Genomic DNA, 27,908 nt, shown 5'->3' with positions numbered 1-27,908 from the left:
CAGAGCATTAAGATTTGTAATGAGCCTCAAGGATGCATGGTAAGCTGTATCAACCACATGAAACACTGAGCAAAAGTGTGCATGTACAAAACATCACCATAGACCAGGTAAAAAGGCAAAGCAACAAGACACTTTCTTACATTAAAAGAAATACACAAATTGTTTAGAAAAAAAATAAAAACCTAGTTTTAGCCTCAGCTTTTCCACTAACCAAAAAAGGCGACCAGTACAAGAGTTGCCACGCAGCATTAAACAAAAGTGTCATCAGCGTAAAAATGGAAAGTAGCATTTCTATCACTGCTGGTCTTTACCTTCCTGATGTTAGCCAGTCCGTTCATAACCAGGCAGTCCTCTCTGTCCTCGTCATCATCCAGCTCCAGCATGGGGCAGCTGTGCTGGTCCAGGAAAAAGCACTTGGTTCCCTCGTTCCTTGGGTCAAAGGGATCAACGATAATGGGCTCTGTGCCTTTGATCTCACAGCGACAGAACGGACAACCCTGACCGTCTGATTCCTGCAACAGATAGGAGGAAGAGTTTGCATGAAACAGGATTTGTCATGCGAAAACACACACACCAACATACACAAGCGTAGGTACTACGGGGACATTTGTAAACCTTTAGATGTTTCTGGATCTAACAGTCTGATGAGCATGGCTTTGTTGCTGTTGTATTTTGGGAACATGAGGAATCACTTGAGCCGTGGAGCAGGAAGGCTCGTCCCTGCGCACAGCTGGGATACACATGGTTAAGGTTATGCGCTGCACTACTGCCCTATATCTCACTTGCGTTTCCCCCGTTCATGCCAGAGCTCTGGCAAAGTCGACCGGACACATGTTTGCGTCGATCCCCTCCAGGGAAAACTGTTTTGCAATGTTACAACATTCATTGGCCACATGTACATATTCCACATGGCAGCTGCTGTCAAACAGGGGTCATAAATAACAGGATAAAAGAGGTTTTGGTTTTCAGTGCATCTCTCGCCACTGACTCAGGGTCTGCAATCAAAGGCGCACAATATTTACAGAGAACAAAGCTGCATTTGTGGTGGCCATATGGCTGGGGACTTGGCGGGGGATGCACAGAATGCATGTTTGAAATTGAATCCTAATTAGGGTGGGTGGAGAAGGGAAGGAGTGGGAGGCAGAAAGGAAGGGAAGCCAGACGGGGGAGGCGATGCTGAGATGGTCACAGACACTGGAGAAACTGTTCAGCAACAGACGCGACCTAAGTGACAAACTCAAACAAACTGCTGCTGAATTTCTGTCACGGTGAAGGAGAAAACACTCTCCAACAAGAAAGAGAGTGGCTCTTTTGTTCAAAAATAGGTAGTATATACACTCACCCTTCCAGCACTGACTTAGTGACTTGCAGATGTCTAGATGTCAAGATTAAAACTGGGCAGAACTGGTTGAAGAGTGATGGTTTAAGATGTCTAGTTTACATATAACCTTTGTTTCAATGGTTTATTTTCAGATCATATGGGGCTTTTCCACCAACATGTTGGTTGAGTTCATTTCAATTTGGTTTGTATTTTTTTGCGTTTCCATTGTGAAAGGTTGTGGATGGTACCTTTTGAACCAGAGAAGTAAAAGAAGTCACAAACAAAAACAAAAACGGATGCGTTTCAGCCCGAAGCTTTCTTCAGTGTGACTGTGTCAATGACCCAAAGAGACCGAGTACTAATCGATCACCAGCTGGTGTAAATCAACATGCTAATTTTAACAAACAATACAAGCTTTGTAAACAAATTCATAACATGACAATAGGCAACAAGAAATTAATCTTTTTTCTAAATCTATGAAAACAAATATAATATAGGACATGTGTTACAGGAAAAACATATTTTTACATATACAAATATGATGAGGAAAAAATACTTATACGTAAATCAACTGCAAGTAACAACCATGATCCAAAATCAGTATTAGGAAAATGTTTTACTATTTTCCAAATCTGCCACAACCCTGTAGAACGCCTAAACACTTTTGAACCACAAACAGCATATGGAAACCTGTATATTCAACTCCTTGTGTATAGAATAAGAAGAAAACATTTACATCAAACACATTTATTTTGATAAAAATAGTAAGAACAATATTAATTGCAAAAATCAGGCCATAAAAAAATAATAAAATAATAAACTATGTAAGTGACCCCTTAATTGCCATAAGCATGGTTCAAGAAAATGCATGTGTTATATACAGTATGTAAAACTTTTAGCTTCTCTAAATAAATCTACACCTAGTATGATAGGCTACTTTGTCCCACATATAAATTTAAACAAAACCCAGATTGACAGTCATGCTGGAGAAAGCTTAGGGCTCAGACACATCGGTTTTTGTCTGCTGTGTATCAATAAACAGTATTAAATGCTTAGCGGTGAGTGCTGATGACTTATTTTTGCTTTTGTGATTTTTAAGTCAGCACCCAGAATACTCTAAGGGATTCTTGAGTGAGCACACCACTTCATTTGTTTGAATTACCTTTTGAACCATACCCATTTTTAAAAGTTGTTGATGGTACCTTTAGTACCTTTGGAACTGCCCCCATTTTTGGTCACCGCTCTGTTTGGGGTTCCTAGCACACAGATCCGGTACTGAAAGTTGGAGCTATGTGCTCAGCGCTGAGCTGTTGCTAGTTTTATTACGGTTCATACTGTGACAAGTTTTTCATACATTAGTAAACTATATATAACTACAAAACTGAAGGATGTTTGCAGCTTCTAGCAGCAGCTTCAGACTGAGAAAAAATAATATAATTCACTGGGTCGACTGCCACCATCTTTAATGTTGAATCTCATCCTCACTTGAAGAAAAATGTTTACAACAGCGTCGTTCCTGTGTACTCAGATAGAATTTATTCTGCCCCAACAAGAAGGAAATTCTGCCAGAGCACACAGGAACAATGCTCTGACAAGTTTTTTTCTTCACGTGAGGATTACATTCCACCTTAAAAGATGCCCGCAGTTGACCCGGTGAATTGAATAATGAATCATTTGTTTATTTAATCATTTTTTTAAGATCACTTCTTTTTTTTTTTTACTGTTTTGTGCACTAATTTTCAGAAAATTTTCTGGTAACATACTAATTTAATGCTAATGTTTTTTGGCTCACTGCATATAATGAATGCCTTTTTCTTCTGTTCTTGAAAGAATTTAGGCCTATCTGCTCAGGTTTCAAAGGGTTAAAATGAAATCATTGATTAAAGCAGCTTTAGGCTTCATCTACATTTTAAGTTTGGCTCAGCAGTTTTTGCCCATATGTCCTACTTTCTTCTGACCTCAAAGTCTCTGTTTGCATCACTCTGGAAAATGCTAACTTTACACTTTGTGGAAAGAAGTGGTTACTACGTGCCAGCGCTCCTGATACGATCATTAGCAAGATACACAAAGCTTATCATCTAATGGAATCTACAGTCTGGTAAATAGAAGACACAGAAAAGCCCCTCTGAGTCATTTTCACTGCATTGATTCAGGATCAGACTAATAGTTAGAACAAGGGAAGCCTCTCATGTGCCCCCATACTCTGCAGAGATCAAACAGGGTCACTGAAGAGAACAGGATGTGGAATTACATCAGCCAGCTGTGGGTGATGATCCACTCCAGCTGACTAATATACAGAGAGAGAGGAAAGATAGGGAACCACCACTGAGTCAACGACCTGAGCGGACCGCTGCTGGATTACTCACTGTCACAGGGTAGGAGGGTTCCCTCTCTCTCTGACTCACTCTTTCATTAATGTGGTGGAAAATACTTCATTACTGAAGCACACACAGATGTTGGCGCACACTGTGACATATGCCACTCAGTCAGTGGCTGAGGCTGTGGAGGAGGCGGGGTCACGTCGAGTTGTCATAACAGGAAGTATGACAAACAAGCAGTGCTAATGTGGGTGCTGTTGGGTCCCACTGTTTATAGAGGACTGAGCTCTGGAAAGACTGCGCTCATTTCACCTACAGCTACGTTCACAAAGAAAAAAGCTTTCCAGCTCTGTAGGCGTGAAAATGAACTTCTTAAGAACAAACCAAACACCAGTGTGAATGCTTCAAAAGCTGCTAAACTCTTTGAAACCTGAACAAAGGGCTTGATTCCTTTCTCTTTTTTAATGCAATGAGCAAAAGGGTCCTCCCTGTTGCAACAGAAGGAAATTCCTTAAAATTACCCCAAAAATGTATAGAAAATTAAAGAAAATAACCTGAAAATAAGCAAAAACAACAACATCAACAAAAAACAAAAAAGTGCTTAAAATATGTAATTCTGTAAAATTATTTTAATTAAGTAATTATGATGATTATAAATATATTTTTTTCCTGAACTTTTTTCTTTTTTTCCCCTTTGACATTTTCCCCAAACTTTTCCAAAAATATTTTTTTTCTGAATTTATTAATTTCTTGCAATTTGTGAAACATTTCTGACCAAGTCACTAATTTGCCCTTTTCCCATGTTTTTGAAAGAAATCGCACCAATTTGTTCAGGGTTCAAAGGTTAAAATATTTAAGAAGGGCATCTGAAAGTAGCATAAGAGAAGTGATGTCGCTCAAGGTTTCAAACAGTTAAACATTTTAATCAGGGTTCTCCAAGACCTCTCATGTCAGGGACCCTAGAACTTCAATTTGTGGAGGATCGATGCACAGTTAATAAATGCTTTCCAGCCCATATAGGAATTCATTATTTCTGTGTAGTGATGATTCTGATGAAAAACATTTGATCTTGGGGCAAATATCACAAAGAGTTTTGGTATGATTTCAGTTTAAGTATTGTTTGTTTTTTTTGATTAACACAATCTACAAAAATACCACTGACTTCCTTTGACAGTCAGCACAGCCTGACTGCACTATCACAGCAGCTACTGAAGAGCTTATCATGTTTGCACTTTCATCAAAAGACACTTTCATCTTCACATCAAGCAAAGTATAAAAAGCACCCAAATTTGAATGTTTTAAAGGCATAAAATGTGTTTCATCGTTTGCTCATTTACCATCCACTCTTCTGACTAACACAATGCAAACAAAAAGCTCATGATAAATGGAAACTATTATCGTGCCGACTGACTGAAAAACAAAGTGCACTCGGCTTCATGTAGAAATCCTTGACTCACTGTCCTCTGAATCATCTTCCATGTCCTCCCTCGCAAAAGCTCTGCTGCCAAACATCTAAAGTAGATGTTTGAAAAGCAGTGTTGAGGTATAATGCACTTGTGTAAAAATAATACAATACATATAACACAAACTAGAATTACCACCTCACAGTTGCGTGCCTCTGCAAAGCCGTCAAGTATCAGTTAGTTTACATACATGTCTGTGAAAACATGGGTGTTTCACACACATCCTTCCCTCTGATGATGATCTCTACCGTCAGCACAGTTTCAAGGTGGACACCCAAAATTAGTATCACCAATTCAGTATCTGACCAAATGTCTCCCCTTCTGTTCCTGAATTTGAGTAATGGCCAGAAGGTGCTTTTGCAGAACATTATGATGTAACAGTGAAGTTGACCTTTGACCTTTTGGCAATTAAACATTCATCATGTCATCATTTTATCCTATGGGACATTTGTGTGAATTTTATCATAATTAGCCTATGAATGCCCGAGTTATGGCCAAAAATATGTTTTGTGATGTCACAGTGACCTTTGGTCACCAAATTCTTATCAGTTTTATTGTTTAGTCCCAATGGACATTTGTGCTAAATTTGAAGAAAGTTCCTTTAGGTATTTTTAAAATACTCTTTTAACCAGAATGTGACAGACAAGGTCACGGTGACCTTGACCCTTGAGCACCAAATTCTTATCAGTTCATCCTTGACTCAAAATAGACATTTGTGCCAATTTTGAAAAAGAGATATCATGTTCACAAGAAGGGGACTAACAACCCAGAAACATAATGCCTACAAACATAACTATCACCAGTGCGGAGGCATAAAAATATAAATAATGCAAGATCTGCTGTTGGTCTCTCCTTGAAACTATTTCAGTATGAAAACAAAAGGACTGCAGTGATCAATTTCACCAGTAGAAAGTTTTCATAAATATTCAACAGCAATAAGAAAATTAAAAAAGATGTCTGCTGTTTTCAAGTCCTTGATATGAACCTTTCTGAGAATTTTAACAAACGTACTTTCGGCCAACTCGAAATAACCTTGATCCAGAATTGTCTTTGCAATTTATGGGCTTGTGTCCAGGACTGCAGAATGTGTGTGTGTGCGTATGTGTGTCCTCGCCAGAGATCAATAACATCAGAGTCAGTGCAGAACTCGAACATGTCTGGGGAGCCACCTCTCTGTGACTGCAACACAGATGTCCCACGCAAAGGAGAGACTCTGGACTGGATGCTAATGACTCATTAGAGGAAGGTAATTACAAGCACACTTTGCTGGCACAGCTTCTGAGTGCACAAACACAATGAACACAGCCGTGCAGGTCAGTGTGCTCTGGGACGCACACGTTAAAAAAAAAAAGTAGAACACAGCAGGAAACAGAAAAACACACAGAAACAGTGGAATATACTGTGTGCACACGCTCTCAGTTTTCGCTTTCACTACTGACTGATATGTGGAAATTTGATTAGGACAGATGCAAGGACACAGCGAGGAAGTGAGGGACTGAGGGTTTTTCTTTTCAATCTAGCACTGGAGGCTGAAAGCTGCTTCTATTATTCAGTAGTCTTTTCTCACTTATACACAGTCACTTATTATTCTGCAAACCAGATTCACTCCTGCATATAAATCTAAAAAAAAATCCAGTTAGCAGAGTTGAAAAGTTCAGAGAATGTTCAAATTTAAACGTGAGATTTTGATGTTCTTCTGAACAGAATATTTGACAGAGAGACATGAATGATGCGATGATAAAGATGTGAAAACTCTGCCATTATTCTCGACTGATGTCTCAAGTATATGTGTGTAATGGAAACGGCAATAGGTCAGAGAGACCGATGTTCAGTTTTGATCCGGAAAAAAGTTGATGCAGAATGGTTCAGTACTATACCTGCCAGGCCGTGAGACAGGAAGTGCACATGAGGTGACCGCAAGGTTCGATCTTGACGTCTTTGTCGTTCTCAGCGCAGATCTTACAGAGTTGGAAGGTGGAGCCCATTTCACAGTACAGCTCATACTGCTCCTGTTGAGGGGAAGCAAACTCCTGTTAGTCATCAGGCGATGCATCACTCAAACCGTACAAAAGAACAGACTACAATATCTGGCCTTAACCCTTTGAAACCTGGATCACCATCAGTTTCTGTGTTACGTTCAGAGGCCTTTAACAAGCGTTGAAACCTTGAAACTTGAGCAAATCGGATTCATGTCTTTTAAACATGGCCAACGAGCAAATTGGCAAGAGATCCTACAAGTTACAAGAAATTAGAAAATGCTGACAAGAAAATAAACTAAAAATGAGTAAAAAGCAACCACTTTTCATGGCGCTATCCCAAAAGGAAATGCAGCAATGTAAAAACCAACTGCTTTTTGTGGTTAAAAAAAATACAAAATGATGTAACAATTAGTTAAAAAAATATTAGAAAATAATTATTTAATATAATTATATGTTTCAGTTGTAATCATTCTCTGAAAACTAAAACATGAATCATAAAAGATAATTATTTAAAGTTAACTACATTTACATTACATTTAAGCACTTCTTTCAATACAATTTCTTGTTTTTCCTTGTTTTTTTTCTTTTTTGGGTGCTGGTTTAAAGGTAATTTTCTTGTAACTTTTTACAATTCCTTGCTAACGTTGGGTAATTTGATATGAAGTTGTTCATTGCCTTCCTCCCAAGTATTTGGAAGAAATTAAGCCAATTTGCTCAGTTTTCAATGGGCTATTGTTTAATTCTGTGATGTTTTCTGGGACTTTCAATCACTAATGCAGAACTTTTCCATGACCTTGAAGTGTCATGGTTACTGATGTTCTCTGGAATGAATTGTCTAATTTTCATCTGAGAATGGGTCAAACAAATCATATGACTTACATATTACCCATTTGCAAAATCCCCAAATATTCACTGACTTCCCCTGTTTGGAAAAGCCTCCTCACATATCATCATATCAGGAATTCCCAGCCACACAATGGCACCCTATCATTTTCTCTTCGCACATTATCATGCGGTCAGGCTGATAAAATAAGCTGGAGACAGGCAACATTAAAAAAAATAATAATAATAATAATTTAAAAATAAATAATAATAACAATAATAATAATACATAAAAAACGTTGGAAAATAAGCAAAAAAATCAGTTTAAAAAAGTACAAAGAAACAATTACAGAAATTTTGTGAAAAAAACAACGACAACAACAACAAAACTAAACAAAATGGAAAAAAACAAACAATGCATAAAAACATTTGGAAATGTGTTTCAAAATTAAAATGATTCTGCAACATAATTTTACATATGCAATTATGATAGATATAAATATAGTTTTCCATATTTTTTTTTCGTTTTTCCTTGAACATTGTCCCCAGCTTTTTAAAAATACTTTTCTTATTCTACTAATGTTTTGCAATTTGTGGAACAATTTTTTACCAAGTTGCTCATTACATTTTTCCCCATGTTGTTGAAAGATATTGCACCCATTTAAATATTGTAAAAGCAGCTCACTTAATAAATACATATATGTATGTATTTATATATATATATATATACACACACATAAATATATAAAGCACAAGAAAAGTGATGTTGCTCCAGGTTTCAAAGGGCTTTACTGGAAAAATGTGGTGGAAATTCTGCAGAGATCAGCCTCAGCCTCATAATGCACAAAATTCAGTTTTTTCATTTTTGAAAAACTCCTGCAGTTTACTGAGATGTCCACAACAACTCTGATGAGTTCAGTCAGTTCTCGGAGAACATTTTCCACACCTAAACGTCAGAGGGAGGACTGAGCTTGCAACATGTATTCTGGCTTGCTGACGCTAAGAAATTCCATGACCAGTGGGAACCATGAACATTACTCTCTTTATACAGATGAGGCATGTTTTCAGACAAACACACACACATACACACACACACACACACAAACCCACTTGTGTCACTTTGATGTGATCATGAGGCGTCGGCTCACATAAACCAGTGAGGTCAGGGTTGTAGCTGCGACCATCAGGGACAAGTAGCTGCGAATGAAAAAAAAAAAAGAGGTCGACAGTTACAAATACATGCAAGACATCTGCCAGACACATTTTGATCATGTTTTGTTAAAGGACAGCTGTAGCATTTTTCAACCTGGACCCTATTTTCCCCATGTATTGTGTCTAACTGACTAATGTGAACAACAATTTTTGAAACTGGTCCAGTATTGAGTGTGAAGGCAGCAGCTGGCAGCTGCACAATAGGCCACAATGTAAGCATATGGGGCAATTTAACACTGTCACTTATTCTCCATTAAAAATGGTTATTTTTTCTACAGAAAAGCTCAGATTGCTATTATACGTGGCTGAAGTCAAATTAAAAGGCCTTGTCCACATCGTCAAATCAGCTAAATTATTAAACTACATTTTCTGAAAATTCTCCTGTTAATACTCTACAACTCACACATTTTCACATTTGTCTTCCTGTAACAATTTCGATAGATTTCAGAATGAGACTTCTGCTTGACAAGAAAATAAAAAACAGATCAGATCAAGTGAAAGGTAAAGAGACGCTTCAGCCACAAACCAATTTCAAATGAGAAACAGTGATGGTGTTCCTTTGCCCCATATGTTAATATTGCAGCCCTTTGCACAGGTTTCGTTCCTCTTGCTAAATAGTGGACCAATTTCAAAAATTGTTGTGCACATCAGTCACTTAGAAACAAATACATGGGAAAATGGGGTCCAGGGTGAAAAGTGCAGAAGCTATCCTTTCAGCATGTCATGTTATCAAGTATGCAGTTCACTAATGGTACTAAAGGCATTATTACATGTTATATCTACAGGTGGGTTTCCATTACCAATTTGCACAAAAATTGAGCGATATTTTCAAAATGTTGATAAAACACAGTTGCGAGATGACTGTGTTTCCACTGAGTAATTTCATGCGACTTCTCTGAAGTAGAGTGGCGATGGATGTTCAAATTAGCAGCTTTATTTCTATTGCAGCCACCGCACTGGCCGTCATTATTTCTAATTGAGGGTGACATAGGCGTGTTATGCAAGCAATAATGAAAAGACAAGCCCCTTATATGTGGGAGTGGCCACACATGAGGCATTTCTGGGAGGTGATAGTCCACAATTTCACAGAGGAATTGTGGATTCAAAACTTCTGGATGATCCACTCAACCTTTTATAGAGTTATGTTGATGCAATAATAGCTCTTGTAGCGCCTGCAGCATCATGAGGGAGCCAGTTCCTGCTGACAAGCACATAGCCATAGCATCATGTGGCCTAGAAAAGCCCAAAAAGTGCTTTTGTTACAGTTTGCAAAGTATGGCCTGAAATACCACCTCATGTGAGCATAAAAACTTTTTTGCGATAAATGGGAGGGTTTTTTTTTATATTGACAAGTTTTCATTAGACGCATTTTATATTCGCAATTTCAATAAACGCAATTTGAGGGTTATTGAAAACCCGTGTTATGACATTCTACAGACATTTAAACAACCTATATATATGTTTCGCATTTGCATGTTCACACAAACATGATGAACCAAGTACCTTTAAACTGAGTTGCGGTAGAACCACGAGCAGCAATGGAAGCACGTGTAGAAATTGTGTATATGTTTTACAGAAACTTTAATTAATCCTGATTTTTGACTGACACAAGATATCAGTTACCAACAGATATTAAGAAAACACTGTAAGTCTTAAATAAAAAGACAGTGAGTTATTTCTCTCTCTGCATGGAATACAAAGTACAATATAGCCATCGGCAATTATGACACAACTGAGCAGAAACTCTTTTCAAATTAAAGTCAATTTTGCAGATTAATTCAGCATTTACAAGCCACAGTAATTATAACCACGATGATTGACATTTGAAAGAGCGTCTGATGGGAACTTAACTTCCCCCGGAGTTACTGGGGTCTCCCCGCCTGATCAAAAACAGAGGTGCTTCAAACAGAACCCCCTCCTCCCCCTCGGCTCTTCAGCTACAGTGGACTTGAAAGAAAACACTCCTTGAGCAGCCTCAGTCAGCTGCGATTGACGGCTGGAGGGGGGGATGCCGCGTACTAAATGGAGGGAAGCTTGTTTGATTTGTCTGGGGGCCTGTCAGATTATCAGGTACGATAGGAACAGATGGTCTCGCCGAGCGTCTCGAGGCTCAAAGACATCCTGTTGTCTGTCGGAGACAAAAAGAAACACGGTGTTTCATCTTGGAAGTGGCTTTCAGAGCAGAGGCACGGGGCTCTGCTGAGAGACTCTTAAAAACTACACAAATCAGATGTGACTGATTGAGACACCGTTTCTCATTTGGATACAGCGGATACACAGCGGACAGTTCAGCACAACTGATCAATATACAAACAAAGCCAGTGAGCCAGAGAGCGTGTGAGAGTGTATGAGAGGTTACGTACAAGCCCTCCCTGTAACCATCGATGAGGGCCTGGAACAGCGGTTTGTTGTGGGGGATGGTCTGCAGGATGTTGCCATCGTTGGTCACATAGCCGATGGCCCACTGGCCCAGCCGCGTACAGCTCAGCCTGAAGATGTAACTGAGAGAGACAGAGGGCAGACGTGCACGGTTCACACACAGGCTGCCAAACAAAACACGTGACATGCTTTAAATATTGATGTTAAAAGCAATACAATGTTTGAATGTCAAGCACACTGTTACACTGCATGGAAAACACTCAAATAAGCTGTCAGTAGACTGTTAGAATTAACTTTAAAGAATAAAAAGTTGTTTTTTTAATCGATGTAAAAACTGTATCATCCTTATCAAACTTTCACTAATCATAAATAAGCTTCTTGTTAACGTGTTTTATTCACTTTTAGCTGAATTCTCATAATATGATCATCATACTTGGACTTAACAATGAACTCATCACATTTTGGAAGTCAGAGACCAAAGGCCAAGGTCACTGACCTTGTCTGTCTCATTCTTGTGAATACAATATCAAAAGTACATTTCTTTTTTTCAAATTTGGTACTAACGTTCACTTGCAGTCAGAAATGAACTTATTTAACTGAACTTATTTTTGGTGCACATGTGTTTATTTTATCTTTACATTGAACTGTATTTTTTTCTTATTGTGTCTTTTTCTTCTTGTCTTATGTTTTCTCACAGTGTTTTCATTTCGAGGAGAAAGTAATTTTTCAGAACTTTTTTGACAAACTATCCTTTTAAGAAGTGATGGGGGCAAAATCGGACATTTCAAAGAGTAGTGGGGACATGTGCACAGTGGCCCCAGTATAAATGACCCCTTTAGTATCGTGGACTTTCGGTAGTTTGCAATGAAATAGATGGATCAAATCTGTTTTTAGGAGAAATGACGCTCCACATCAGTCCTTAGAGGATTTCAGATGAGGTGCAAACATAAAGATGAAATTCATTCTTGGAATAATCTTTTAACAAGTAATCAGACTTTAGGTTGGCTTATTTCAAGAGGGACATTTCTTTGAGCCATATTTGGCACTTCTTGGGATCATTTTATCAACAGCTATGATGGGTCTATACCTGGAATTAATGCTAAAAGCCCTCTGAAACAGCCTCATGATAAAATTGCAGAGGCCTGATGTGATCAGTTACACCTGAGTGACCGCTGGAGGGTAGAACAGATGAGATCATTACAACTCACCCGCTTCACTCAATGAGAAATGAGTCAATAACCAAAGAAACAATGTTTTTTTTTTCCTATGGTGAAATATGAACTTTCTACCCTTGACTTTTATATAGAACTAAAGTGCAACAAACAATGCTTCTGCTGTGCTTTTTCTTTCTGCTTTTGTGCTTTCCTGCTGCAAATCACAGCTGAATACAAAGGAAACAGCTCAGCACGAGGTGGAACAATCTGAACGTGAAAAAGATGTGAAAAGGGAGGTATTAAAAATGCAGTTCAGTATGAGTACTGGGCTCAGAGCGTGCCTTGACCACAGGATGATCCCACCTCCACCAGCAACAAAGGCACCCTGCTAAATCCAGCGGGGCTTTGACTGAGAGGAGAAGTGGGAAGACAGTTTGAGAATTTCTGTTTTACTGATGCTAAAAAGCTGTTTCCCCGCTGATGGTATCGCTCTACTGTGGACTGAAAGCCTGCCTGTGCACATGAGAATCACACATACAGCTTCACGTGCATTCATTACTTCATCATCACTTTCGGTGCAATCACCATTATTCATATTACTGTTTAACCCCTTTGAAACCTGAGAAATTTGCCTTGATTTCTCCAAAAAAATGGGAAGAAGGCAATGAGCAACAAAAAGAAGAAACAACACAAAAATTTGCAAGAAATTAGTAAAAATGTCCAAGAAGACTATGTTGAATTCAAATTTTAAAAGTAAAAAAATAAAAATTGGTTTCAAATTACCTGGAGACAGTTGTTAACCCTTTGAAACCTGGATTGACATCAGTTTTTTTGTGCTGCATTCAGATGCCTTTAACAAGCTCTTTAACCCTTTGGAATCTGAGCAGATTGGTTTGATTTCTTTTGAAAACTTGCTAGAAATGTCCCACAAATTGCAAGAAAAGAGGTGACAAGAAAAACGACCTGAATTTTTTTAAAGGAAAATTTGAAAAGAAAAAAAAATGTCCAGAATACTATATTCATAATAATTATAATTATACATTTAAATTTCTGTTACGGGAGAAAAAACAAAATATGGTTATTTTTTCAATTTTTCAGCAATTTCTTGGTTTTTGTTTGTTTGTTTGTTTGTTTGTTTGTTTGTTGTTGGGGGCTCATTTTCAGGTGACCTTTTAAAAAATATTTTCTTGCTAATTTTGGGGCCATGTCCTTTTAAGGTGTTTAGGTTCCAAAGGGTTAAAATTAATAATATTTTTTTAAATAATTTTAAATATTTATAAATATTTTGATCATTATGAATATATTTTTCCCCAACTTTTTCTTATTTTTTTCCCTATAAATTTTCATTAGCTTTAAAAAAAAATATATGCGCAATATGTGGAACATTTCTTTATCAAGCTGCACATTGCCTTTTTCCCATGTTTGTATTTTTTTTTTAATCACACCTATTTGCTCACGGTTCAAAAGTTTAAATACTTGTGAAAGTCGTCTGAAAGTCTGAAAGCTTCATAAGCAAAGTGATTTCACTTCCTGTTTCAAAGGGGTAAGAAATTGGGCCAAACGATACGGCTATAACATACTGTCTTGATATTTTAAGGCTATATTGCAATACAAGATATATATCTCAATATTTTTAAATGTCCTTCAAACTAATGGTAATATTATATTACAAAAAATAATGAATGAACTGCAATTACAATAAAGTTAAATTAAGTAGCCACCGTCATATAATAAAGTTGAACACACTACTGTTATAAATGCATTTAATAAAATAGGCTTAGTGAGATATGATTATTTGTCCTGGGCTGACTTCTCACCAGTCTGTCAGTTCTGACTTATCCCAAGTGCATGCACAAAAGTGGGTGTGTGTCTTTGTGGTGAGGGCCTGTGTGTGTGAGTGTGTGTCTCAGTGTGTTGAAGTGGCTCATGAAATACAACTGCCCTCCCCCACACAGCTGTGTGTGTTTGTGTGTCTTTGATCCAGTATGGGTTCACAACAACGGTATTTGCATGATTCACCCTGTGATCAGCTTCCTATACATTTGCATACTCAGATACTCAGACCTATTCAAGCCCCCCTCCACGCTCACTCTCACACACATGCATACGCACACACACACACTTTCCTGTCCTGTCATTATCTGCTCTGCTCTACCATGCTGCCACGCAACACTGGCTAATCACAGGGCATGCATGGCTCAGCTCAAGGCTACATGAGCTGCTCGCAATAAATTAGTGCCGTTTTTAAAGGTATTTTTTCGAGCTGGTTTCTTCCCCCCGGGACCTTGCCACGTGGAGGAAAAAAAAAGTTTCCCACCACACCAAACACAGCTTGCCAGCATTCAATCCAGAAATCAGTGTGTAGGATACTGTTATAGAGAGACACACACAAACATTTAATCTACACTGTTAAATAATTTATTTTCCAAGTTTATTTTGCATTTTTCTATACCATCAGTCTCTTTTTTAAAGTCTCAAAAACTAGTTTCTCATTTTTTCATAATCCTACTGATGTTGAGTCTGATCCAGGCCAGCCGGATTTCCTTCACTGATTTTTTTTCTGGGGACCGTGCACTCTGCTGCTATCATAAGCTTTAAAACAAAAATGTGACATGTTTTATGAATATATACGACAGTAATAAGTAGCTTGGGGAGGGTTGTTCAGAGCAGCTCAGAGGTGTGACAGCAAAGCGTGACCTGTTTATGACACGTATAATCCCAAATGCAAATTGGCCAAATTTCAAAAACATTCTTTATTTCTGACTGATATTTGTTGCCTTTAAGCCTTGAGCTCTAAGGCTATTTGCTACGGCAACCAACGTCTTAAATATTCATGAGTATGTTTGCAGACCGAGGAGATCAATGGTTAAATCCATGAAAATTGGATCCTGGAAAAGCACACTGACTTTTAGACATGGATGTGTGTCTGCACACTGATAACTAGGAAAGTGTGCTCAGTAGATGGCACATGTCCACCAGGTGGCGCTGACTGAGGCAAATCTAAAACAATGCTGGTTTTATGCCTAACTTTGGGGGATCATAACATATTGGCCATGGGATCAATCTGCAGATGTTCAAAATGAGACCAAACTTTTCCATACATGTTTTTGAGCCACAGTCATAATGTGCACACAAAATATTAGGCAGATTGATCTAGTAGTTAGTTGCAAGGTTAGCTGCTGACAGATATACACACTCACACTCACACACACACATGCAAACACATGATCATGATAACATCGGGATGCTGCAAGTGACAGCAGGAGGTGTTCAGATGAGTAAACAAAACCTGACTTCTTCTTCAACCCTCACATGATTTTAAAGGCAATGAAAAACCTATTTTCTCCATCAGCTTCTTATCATAAGGACTTATCGACTTGTTTTGGTCCATGAACTAATTCTCTCACAGCTTTGTTGGTAAAAAGTGATGTCACATGTTTCCATGCACCATTAAAAATTTAATGTGAAAATTAATAAAATTAGAATCTAATGACAGATGTTGGTTTTTCTCATATGTTGAAAGAGAGTAATAATACACATATCACGTGGGTGCAAAGCTGAAAATTATATTGAAATATTTTAAGGCCATATCTAAACGCTATATATATGGATATTTTGTTTGTTTTGGTTTTTTTTTTTACCAAATTCTGTCTTTGTTGTGACAATATTGCAGGAATCACAATTGGTACTTTGACAAAATGTTACCACAATTCCATTTTTTATCCATATCCATGAGTAATATAGACGTAATGACTGAGTGGGTAAAGGCAAGTACTAAAACAAAAAAGTAGAACTGTCTAATTATTTGTGAAAAGTACATCACTGTACTTTATTGCAACCTTTAAAATCAGGAAAAAAACACAATTTATTCCATATCACTGTATAACAATACCCAATATCACGATATAATATCTTTACATTGCCCAGCTGTAAGGTGCAATTGCCATTTACAATCAAATCTAATCAAAACAAACCTGCACAGTATTAAAGAAGCAGATTAAGTCAAAACCATATGTATGGAGGTAGATTTGCACGGACAAATTGAGGGACAACCCAGAACTAGTGAGTTAACATAGAAGTTAGCTCAAGAGAGAAACTTAAATCCTGCTTACTTACTCACAGCCACACAGCCAGCCAATCAGCATGCAGAGGATGTAAATGATTTTGTTGTCATAAAGTTCACAGACATTCTGCAGCTGCAACATTACTGCTACCTTTAAACTGTAATTTGATGTTTTCTGACACGTCTTTCACAGTAAACCACATGTATACTTATGTACAGATATGGAACAAATACCATTATATCTACCCCCCTTTAGCTTTAACACGCACCCACACACAGCTGCCCTACCTGCCAGGTTTGTTGATGTACTTGTGTAGTCTGGCTTTGACTTCATCATAGGTGAGGAAGGCCATGTAGCCAGGGTGTGTCACTGCCAGGAAATTCCAGTTCCTCAGAATTGATCCCCATGGCTGAAAAAGACCAGACAATGTTTTTTTAATAAACAGAATAACATGTATTGTATATTATTTTTACTATTTTTTTTAGCATAATGTCATCTTGAGTCAGTGTTTTGACACAAATGAACAATAGTGATATCAGATAATAGTATTATTAGAACATGTTGACTTGGTTGAATCTCAATTCTTTGGCTGACGTCAAACTGATAAACAACAAACAATGAGAGAGAATGCAGAGCCCAAAGTCTCTTGAATCTAGCCATCCCAACGACCAGCTGAGCATAATGCAGTAAATGGGCGAGTTTCCGCTACAGATTTGCACAAAACTTAAGCGATATTTTCGAAATGTTGACAAAACACAATTGCGAGATGATTTGTTTCCAGTGAGTGAGTGATGTTATGTGACTTCTCCTATGGCGATAACATTCCAAGCAGCATCAAAACATCAGCAGGTTTATTTCTATTGCAGCCACCGCACTAGCCGAAATATGGCTTTTCCAAATCACAGGAAATACCACCTCAGGCAAGCGTAAAAACGTAAAAACGTAAAAACGTTTTTTTTTGTGAACTGACATGTTTCCATCAGGCATGTTTTAAATTCACAATTTCAATTTTTGCAATTCGAGGGTTAATGGAAACCCATATAGCTCTGGTTACAAATGCATCCATTGAGACCCTAACCTACACAAAAAAACCACAAATGTTTTTCAAGGTAAAAAAAAAAATCCAGAAATGTTTATTGTTTCTTCTTTTGTTATCTTTATTTGAATAGGTAGAGCATGCGGCCCCAGAGACTTACGCCAGCCCAGCTGACTAACTTCAGTGGGTCTGCCATGTGGCTCCCAGGTAGAGCCAAGTACCACAACATTCAACTCCATCCTGCCTGTTAACTGGAGCTCAACGGGGACAATGTATGTGTATATATATATATATATATATATATATATATATATATATATATATATATAGTGTGTGTGTGTGTGTGTGTACACCTTTTGAAACCTGAGCAAATTGGGTTGATTCAGGACATTTTGTGCCTTTCACAAGCATTAAAACCATTGAAATAAGCAAATTGGTTTGATTAATTTCTTATCAAATAACTAGTAAGTGATAAAGAAAACAATTTGTATGAGTATTTGTTTATAATAATATTTACATATATAACACAAATCTTACATCAAAGACATCAATCACTGTATATAGATGTACTCCAGTATTCCAGTCAGTCTTACAACGGCACCACAACTGAACCACTTCACTGGTACTCAAAACAGCGATTGTTTCACAAAAACCCAGAAGATATTTGAAGACAACTGCAACCTAAAATTATGTGCTTGACACCTTTCTCTATAAACAAAAATTCAATCTTCTGTTAGGCAAAAAGCTATCACCTGCATGGTTTTGGAGAGCCCATACAAGTAGCCAGTTCCTTATTGTGTGTTCACTTCAAATACTTCAAACTTCAATTGTGAGATCTGGACGTTACTGCAAACCAGGAATACATCTGCACATTTCATGCTTATCACATCAACGTTAAGTGACGTACGAGCTGATTTTGAAATCGGGAGATGGGGTGATTGGTATGCCAAGCTGCGGACCCCTGGCTTTTTAGGTCACCAAATATAGGTGTTTACTAGCAAACTATTGCTGTTTTCCTAGCATTATGCCCCTAAAACAGGCTATTTGAAGAAATTCCCTCACTATAACCAATGTTTTTGCACCTAAACCTAACCACACATTAACCAGTGTTTTTGGAATATAGCATTTTAATGTATCTGCTACATAATAACATACATATGTAACCTATTTCTGGTTGTCAGAAACGTTTGTTTGATTGGGTTGTAATAGTAATAGTTTTTCACAAGGTGAAGACATTAAATGTGTTTTCATCAAGAGAAAGAAAAGGGAGTGGTGGTGTAGAGCTTTAAAATGCCTTCCCTCAGCTGTTAGTGGTTTAAAGTATGGACAGGGTATGGACACGGCAGCACATTACATCAAATCAAAGCTAAAAATTAAAATATGTTAACTAGTTGGTATTATAGAAAGACTAAATGAAAATTTCTGGGTGTGATGCTAGATTACAAAATCTCCTGGAAACCACATATAATATGTGCAAGGAAAGCTGGCTAGAAAGATTTGTTTCACCATATTTGAATCACTGTGTGTAGGTCCGTGGCAACACCCTTAAAAGCACTCTATAAGCAATATGCATACTACAGAAAAGAGCCGTAAGGATTGTAAACAACGCTGGCTATCAGGAACACACCAACAATTGGTCTTTAAGGTTAATTAATTGGTTAGAATAGAACAGGGGCAGGACTAAAATTTTCTTCTTCCTACTCATTTTCGGACATGAAATGTTGAATTTATGTTATTTATGAAAAATGTAATATATATGTTCACTTTTATTTTTTATTTTAAAATATTATTTTATTCATTTATTATTTTTCAAATGTTCGAAATAATGTTCAATTCAATTCATTGTATGATTTTTTTTCGCTGAGTGTTTCTCCCTGCGGATGAAGATCTGGCCTATCTCATGTCTTGTCTCAGCATTAAGACTTAGGAGATTCCACTCCCTCCAAGTCCTGTACCTACAAATGTTGGAGATCATGTGAGACACATTCATGATTGTCCTTCTCAGGGTGATGAAACTCTGAATTTGATGCCCCTCAGTCGTCTGGTAGATATTCCACTTCCTCTAAGTCCTCCACCTGCTGACGATGTGTTGGCCTTGTACCCAGCTATGAAAAACATGGGGTTTCTTTCCCTGGATGACAAAGTGGCCTGTCCTATGTCCCGGACTATCTCGGCTTGTGAGGTTCCCCTGCCTCCAAGTCCTCCACCTATTTCTCCAGATGAAGAACTGGCTGATCTAATATCATGCCTCAGCATAAAGACTTGTGAGGGACCCCTGCCTCCAAGTCCTCCACCTGCTTCTCTGGACGATGAAGCTGATGATGAAGTGGCCCGTCTGATGTTCAGACCCGTTAACCTGCTGCCTCAGGAGGTTCTACTGCCACCAACCCCTTTTCCCCCTGAAGACCATCATGAGAAGAGGAACATTTTAAAGGCATTCCCTCTCTGGACGATGAGGTGGCCTCTCTTATGTCCCAGCCTCTCAGCAAAAAGGCTTCTGTGGATGAAGAACTGGCCGATCTGATGTGTTGTCTTAGCATAACAGCTTGTGAGGTTTCACTGCCTCCAAGTCCTCCATGCAGAGATCATGTGAGACAGAATTTGACGCCCCTTAGTCAACTGGCTGATATTCCACTTCTCCGCCTACGTCTCTGGATGATGAAACTGATGTAGGTTATGATGAAGAGGCCTGTCTAATGTTCAGGCCTCTTAACCTGCTGCCTCAGTAGCTTCCACTGGCTCCAACCCCGTCTCCTCCTCTGATGTTATGCTGTCAATGCATTAAGGAATGTGAGGTTCCACTGTCCTGGGGGAGGTTGGATTCAGGAGGAACAATGCGGGTTCTATCCTGCTCATGGAACAGTGGACCAGTGGACCTCTTTACCCTTGCAAGGCTGCTGGAGGGGTCATGGGAGTTTGCCCATCCGGTCTACATGTGTTCTGTGGACTTGGAGAAGGCCTTTGTCACTCCTTCAAGGGAGTCCTGTGAAAAGTATTGCGGGAATGTGGGGTACTGGGGTCGCTGTTGCAAGCCATCTGGTCCCTGTATGACCAAATTGAGAGCTGTGTCCACATACTCGCCGTAGAGTTGCTGCCCCAAGCAAAAAAAGGTAAAAAAGGAGCTGAGCTGGAACGCAAAGCTCTCGATCTATCAGTCCATCTATGTTACCAAACTCACCTATGGTCATGAGCTCTTGGTTGTGGCCGAAAAGATTGAGATCACAGATGCAAGCGGCCAAAATGATTTTCCTCCGTAGGGTTGCTGGGCTCAGCCTTAGCGATAAGACAAAGAGCTCAGACATCACGAGGGAGCTCGGAGTAGAGCCGCTGTTCCTTTGCGTCGTAAGAAGCCAATTGAGGTGCTAGGGGTGGTTTGGGCACTTCAAGCTGGTAGGAGGCTCCATGGCAGACCCACTACATGATGGAGGGATTACATATCTCATCTGGCCTGGGAACGCCTCAGGGTCTCCCAGAAGAAACTGGAATGCGTTGCTGGGGAGAGGGATGTCTGGAGTACTCTGCTCCCCCTGTCGCCCCCGCAACCTAGCCCTAGATAAGTGGAAGAAAATGGATGGATGGATGGATGGATGGATAGATGGAAGATTTCACTGCCTTCAAGACTTTTACCTGCTGGGGCCGCACTTGTCATTGAAGAGAAGATGTACCTAAGCACTGGGTTTCCTTCTCTGGATGATAACGACACTGATTCAAGTCATCCCAATGTAGAGGTTCTTCCAGGACCTCCACTTGCTGCTACATTACTTCCAAAGAAAGACACTCATAAGGATGATAGCTCTGACTGGACAAACATCGGGTTTCCATCTCTTGATGAAGTGCCTGATTTACTCAGCTGGGTGAAGCTCCTTTGCCTGTTGAGACTCCACAACATGCAGAGAAGAGATTCCCCAGTTTATCCTTCATTCCTATCCTATCCATCATTTTTCATGGTCTGGATGACATATAAGCCCAGTTAAATTATTAAGGCTTGTTATTGTCATCCTAAATATATTTCTGAATAAAAACTGCCTAGCTTATTTTTTTTTGTCATATAGTAAACCACTCAGGTTAAAAGGGAAACAAAATGACAAAAAAGACACAAAATTAACTCAAAATGGACACAAAATCACAAAAAATACACAAAATTAACTCAAAACGGACACAAAATGACTACAAATGGACACAAAACAGAGACAATAAAGTCATAGTCAGAAAATTCAAAATGTCATAGTTAAGTATATCAAAAAATTATTATCAAGTAATAACAAATGTCCTTGTATAGTATATAAAACATATTAAAAAGTCATTAAAATGTAATTTGTCATTACAAATGTTATAGTATAGTATGTCTTATGGGGGATCATAGAGGCAGTTTGGTGCATGTGTTGTGTGAAAGGCTTTTTCACGACCATCACTACCCTTCCTTCCCACCAATTTGTCATGCAAATTGGTGGGAAGAAAGGTAACGTTTTCTTTAAAAATCTTCTTTTTTTTCCCCTACAGAGACGCGGGTGAAGTCCCCAATGTCCTCAAATCCTGGAAATGTCCCCGATTTTTGCTAATTGCACTTTATTCGTGCAATATGTTTAATTTCATTCTGTTTTTAGCCCAAATGCTATTGGCAGGTTTTCAAATAAAATTGAATACGCAGGATTTTCTCTTACGTGGACCAGTTGGGAACCACTGATGTAGTATGTGTAATATGACCTCACAGATATGCAAATACAAAACCGGGTCAAAATAAACACATCTTAGTATGGCTGACTGTAAACCAAGTAGAAGTTATAAAAGTAATACTGACATTGGCTCAAAATAACCCTATACTTTGGGTATAAGCCAGCCAACAATGGCCCCACACCCTCCCACATGGGAGTGTTTACCCAGGCCCCTGATAAGATCTCTGGTTCGGCCCGATATCCACTTGGTACCCAGGTAGCCATAATAACATAACTATCATTCACTTACAAAAATCTGCAAATATTTCCTGTCATCTATCAATCTGATCAGCACTGAACGTATCAACAGATCAATTATCCACCTCACGAGTGACATTCAGCTGCAAAGATAAAAAGAACTCTGCCTGCCACGCTGCATTCACGGACCCGCAAAAATGTTGGATATTAGAGCGAGACCGCAGATAGAGTGACAAAAAAATAATTTAAGAGGGGGTGTTAAAAGTACTATACAGATAGATTTAGATATAGGTGTGTGTGTGCGTGTACGTTGGTACATATATGACAAGCCTTGAATTTATATAGGAGATATTTGATAGCAGTTTAATTATGTAATAAAGGGCTAGTATTAAATAAGTTCATACTTCTTCCCACTCCATTTTGCACATGTAAATTGATGGAATTCATTATTTTTTTCTTTGTCCACCAGGTCAGCATATTTTCTTGCTTTGTTCACCTGCACCTTAATGTGGACCCTCTGATCCCTGTCCTGCCTCCCACCAGGATTCCCAACCAGTGAATAATCCAGGCAAGGGACATGAGGTTTGACCACAGGGGACTGCCTCTGACACACCGTTACAGTCAGTCCATTGCTAAATTTACTTTATTGGACCTCTTCGCACCATTACACACACTGACAACCTATTGGTTCAAGAGAAGCCAGCAATGAATCAGAGGTTTAAGAATTTTTTTTATTTAACACAGATGATCCCAGGATCAGACATGACCCGCTCCCCCTGCCATCAAGATGAAGCCACTCTGTACCACACTGGCTGCTGTCTGTGTTACCATTTTGGCAGGCCATCTTTGAAAAACTTCCCAATGTCTATATTAAGGAGATATGCCCAGACCCAGGCTAAGCAGTATTTGGAGAAAGTTTGCACTTAGGGATGCAGTCTGATATTTGCACCAAGGTTAGTGTTCGATGGAAATCTGCCAAGCCATCAGTACTCTCTAAATGGGTGGAAAGTGTTGTGACACATCACACAAGGGGCCTCGAGGATGCCTGTCGACTTTTGGAAAGTCTAGAAACCTTTCCTCTCCTACTTTAATAAAAAATGGTACCAAAACATCTAGCATAGGTTGCCTGATGGTCCTTTCCAACCCCTTCCTCTGTGTACCTTACAGGAGAAGGCAGATCTGCTAAGGTTATGCTAATTTTTGCTCTTAAAATTGTTTTTGTGTGTGTGTGTGATTACCTTAGGGACTGTTTGGCGCATTTAAAAAAGAATTATAATTTTGGTTGTGTTCATGCATATAGCATATTAATTTGGCAATATCATGCATTTTTGTTTAATCTTGGAATTTCCTGCTCAGCTCCTACAATAAGTGTGGAAACTAAATTGTTACATTCATGCTGTAATTGAAAAAAAAATGCACCACTGAAACCCATTCAAACTAAAATTTTTGATCCTACAGCCATCAAAGCATAAAAACATGCATTGTATTATTTCTGGGTGTCATTCTAGGCTTTGGCCTTGGAATTTGTCATTCTGACTATTTTCCACCTGATGACATCATTTTTACCATGCTTGCAGCTGGATCAAGGACAAATTGACAAATAAATCTAACTTTGAACTTCTATTCTCTTCCACCTTCAACTAAGTGGCTCTTTTTCTCTGTGACAGAGCAGGATAAATAAAGTGGCATGTGCGTTATGTTGAATAAGGATTGATGTGACAGTGGGAATATTACAGCATTATCCAGTCCTGCTTATCTGGTCTGGAGATATTGACAATCAAATGCATATCACATTTTAGAGTGGTCATTATTACAGTGGTCTAAACTCCACCACAAGCAAGTACAGAGGCTGCCCTGTCAGATCTCTGCAAAGACCTGAACCGCTCACAAACTCCAGTAATCCTGACGCTGTGCTCACTGTGGCTGGAGACTTCAATCAGGCTATACTTAAGAAGGTTAAACTTCCGTTATCCCGTCAAATACTGAGGAATAGCTATTCCTGGACCATCACAAGCATCCTGACGGGTAACATCACTGCCTGATATTGGGACAGAACCAACTGGACCACAAGTCCCTGCAAAGAGTGGTCCATTCAGAACATACTATAGGCACTGCTCTACCCTGCCTAAAGGATGTTTTCACCAGGACCTACAACAATGAGGCTAAGGAGAACCATTAAGGATCCAAAACAACCAGAAAATGACCTTTCCTCCCTTTTGAGGTCAGGGTGAAGGTACCAGATACACCAGGCAGCACTGAGAGGCTCAGGAAGTGCTTCCATACCCAGGCCAATAAGATCCTAAATGATGACACTGCCTAAGACTGTCTAAGGGGCCATTTAAATGGCAATGGCTCTAGCATGAAAGGTTAAATTTGAGTTGCAGTTTGGACTTTTGTTCATACAACAATGGCGTTTTGGCAGCCTGAAAATGCAAACTGTGTTTCAGAGTGTAATTTTATTTAAATGCCTCCCGTTCTGTTGTCGTGTATACTGGCAATGCATGGATCCCTTGAGAACACCATGTCAATGCCAGACTTTGCGCATGCACAATACATTTCAGATACATTTTTTTTTTAATGCAGAGGAAGATTTTTCTGTTTTTAACAGGGCCAAAAAGTTTAAACTTGGCCTAACTCTAACAAAAAAAGAAGTTGTTTTTTTACTGTTAACTAGTGGTATGTCTGGTATTCTTCATTAGAGGATGCTATGATAAGTCATCCGCGACATGGCACTCAATGGTTTGAGCCGCTGAGTTACACCTGCATGTGTGGTGCTTGTTAGCACATGTAATGACAAAACTACACTTTACAAGCATTCTTCTGGTTATCTGCTCTCTGTCTGTCCTCTGGATTCTCAGAAAAGATTACTACTCGGGTGTGAAAAAGCTTCCTCCTTTTTCATAATACATAGTGAATAAAAAGCCATGCCTGTCATTCTGTTGAAGGGTGTCATTTCTAGCTGTCATTTGACAGCTTGTGTCTGGCTTGTTATATAACATCAGCGAGACTGAAAAGTGCAATAATGAATGAAACAGATCCTTAATACATTTGTTTAGATTTTCACACAAAGAAGACACATGCAAAAAGAAGACAACAAACTAAAAACACTACACGCAAATGCTAAAAGCGGTTGTATCTGAACACAGCATGATAAAGAGCAAAGCGCTACAGTATGTGCCGTGTGAGTTAAATCATTTGATTCACATGTTTGAACTTAAGTTTTATTTCAACAAACCTGAAAGAGGCGCGTGAAGATGTCAAACTCAAACACAGAGATGTAGTCGTTGCAGGTGAGGTCGATGGTGGATTTGAGGGCCATGGCCTCCAGGCCGGAGCTGATGGGATGCACTTCGTGAAGGCACTGTCGGAAGACTTTCCATGGCACTATTGTCCTGCAAGAGAGAGAAAGGCAAATCATAACAACTGAAGATGCTGAGAATTTACAGATTCAGATACAGAGGTTTTTTTTGTTTAAGTTCTATATTTTGCTGTTTTTTTTGTCCATTTGTGCTTTTTCATGAAAAAAAATACTTAACTGTTTTATAGTCATTAACCCCCTCACTACCCTATCTTTAAATGAGCACAAATTCGATAATATATATTTATGATACAATCTTTAAAATAACCTTTCATATGAAATGTATCTTTCTTTAAAAACAGTGCCTTTTTGCTATCTAGAACATATCATAATTCCCTCTAAAATATCCATTTCAGATTGCTGTGAAAACATCAACAAATGTATCGTTTAAACAACTTTATTATAGTTTTTCGGCAAAACATACATTTAATAAAATTACATTTGAACATATCATGAGAATGTTATAGTTTACTGTCACCTAATATGCATTTCTACTGAAAAGAACTTGAAGGCATCATGCTGTAACCTAATGCAACCTTTCTCATCTTATTTGTCAATAGGCCAATCCCATTCATAGATTAGACAAGGCTGAATATTTGTTCAACTTGAACAACCCTTGAGGCTTCAGAGAAGAAAAGAGAAGAAAAGAAAAGAAAAGAAAAGATCAGATCTTCTGCAAGGTCATGCACTGAAGTGAAGTGTCTCACCCATAACTGATAGAAATTGGGAAATGAAAATGTTGTTGATGCCAAATGTCAAATTACCAAATGTAGTGGTGATTATGATCAGCCGTCTCAGCGGTGTAACACGAGAAGTTCATCTCACACTATAATATCTTACTTCCTGACAGGCGTTAAAAGCTTCTATTCATTCTTGCCTATATATGTGCATATTCACATGCTCATACAAAAAAAGTGAACTGTATTTCTCATTGACATTATCTCACCCTTTTCTACAATAAATTTAAAAAACAAAATATAAATATAATAATATAATATATAATATAATATATATATAATAATATAATATAATAAATATAAAACAAAATATTTGGGAAAAAACAAAAACAAAAAAGCTTCTATTACAGCAAAAGCACAGGACTGAAATACACTGTTACCAGGCAGCAACACAGACTCATTCAGTTAGAAAAAGGCACCTGCAGAGCCATTACTTTATGCTGTGGCACTAAACATGAAGGCTTCCTGGAACCAACATGTTTTGTAAATGAGCCAGGGATGACAAGGTCACAGGTCTGTAAAATCTTTTCCCCATCTAGTGCTAAACCTAACCTTGCACACAGCATGTTATTAATGTTGTTGTTTTCATTTTGTGATTTTATCTCAAGAGGCTGCACCACATCAAGCTGGAGATAACACAAAGAGAAAATGCTCTTCTGTTTTATTATTTATTCAATTTTAATGAGACAAAGAGAGATGTACTATTGAATGTATAAAATAAAATAAAATGTGGATTTTGACAACATCTCAGCCAAACTGGTATGAGCTCCATAGTTCTGCTATTGCACTGACATGACAACAAATGTGTCTCACTGTGATTGCAGTGAAGGTGAGACTCCACGAGGCCCACTGAAATGAGGAGTGGCAGCTCCATTATGAGGACATTTTAGAGGCTCAAGAGCAATGTCTCTTGGTGAGGATTTCCTCTTTGCTCGTCCCACCCTGCGTTTGAGTACCACGCTTTTTAATTTTACCTCTCAGCCACGAGCACTCGAGTGTGGAGACGGATCTCAGCTGAAAGCCCTCCTGCAAGTCTTGTGATTTTTTTTCCTTCCAGTTTTAAATACAAGACACAGATGAACACATAAACACCTCTCCCTAAAGTGGCTTCTTATGCCGCACACATTGTTACTGTATGTGATTTTAATGTTATTT

General features: G+C 38.6%; 1 protein-coding gene across 1 annotated transcript in view; it reads right to left on the bottom strand.

Moving 5' to 3' along the window:
- cblb (Cbl proto-oncogene B, E3 ubiquitin protein ligase) overlaps nt 1-27,908 on the bottom strand; it is a 77,690-nt gene that overhangs the window by 15,994 nt on the left and 33,788 nt on the right. Inside the window, exons 5-10 of the mRNA XM_042499049.1 lie at nt 25,894-26,050; nt 17,000-17,121; nt 11,475-11,616; nt 9,014-9,100; nt 6,980-7,111; nt 312-512 (exon numbers count right to left, since the gene is read on the bottom strand). Of these exons, the coding sequence (XP_042354983.1) occupies nt 312-512; nt 6,980-7,111; nt 9,014-9,100; nt 11,475-11,616; nt 17,000-17,121; nt 25,894-26,050 (841 nt within the window). The remainder of the gene's footprint in view (nt 1-311; nt 513-6,979; nt 7,112-9,013; nt 9,101-11,474; nt 11,617-16,999; nt 17,122-25,893; nt 26,051-27,908) is intronic.

The sequence above is a fragment of the Plectropomus leopardus genome, chromosome 13, assembly GCF_008729295.1.
Source record: "Plectropomus leopardus isolate mb chromosome 13, YSFRI_Pleo_2.0, whole genome shotgun sequence".
Lineage (NCBI taxonomy): Eukaryota > Metazoa > Chordata > Actinopteri > Perciformes > Serranidae > Plectropomus > Plectropomus leopardus.
This window is presented reverse-complemented; position numbering and strand designations above follow the sequence as displayed.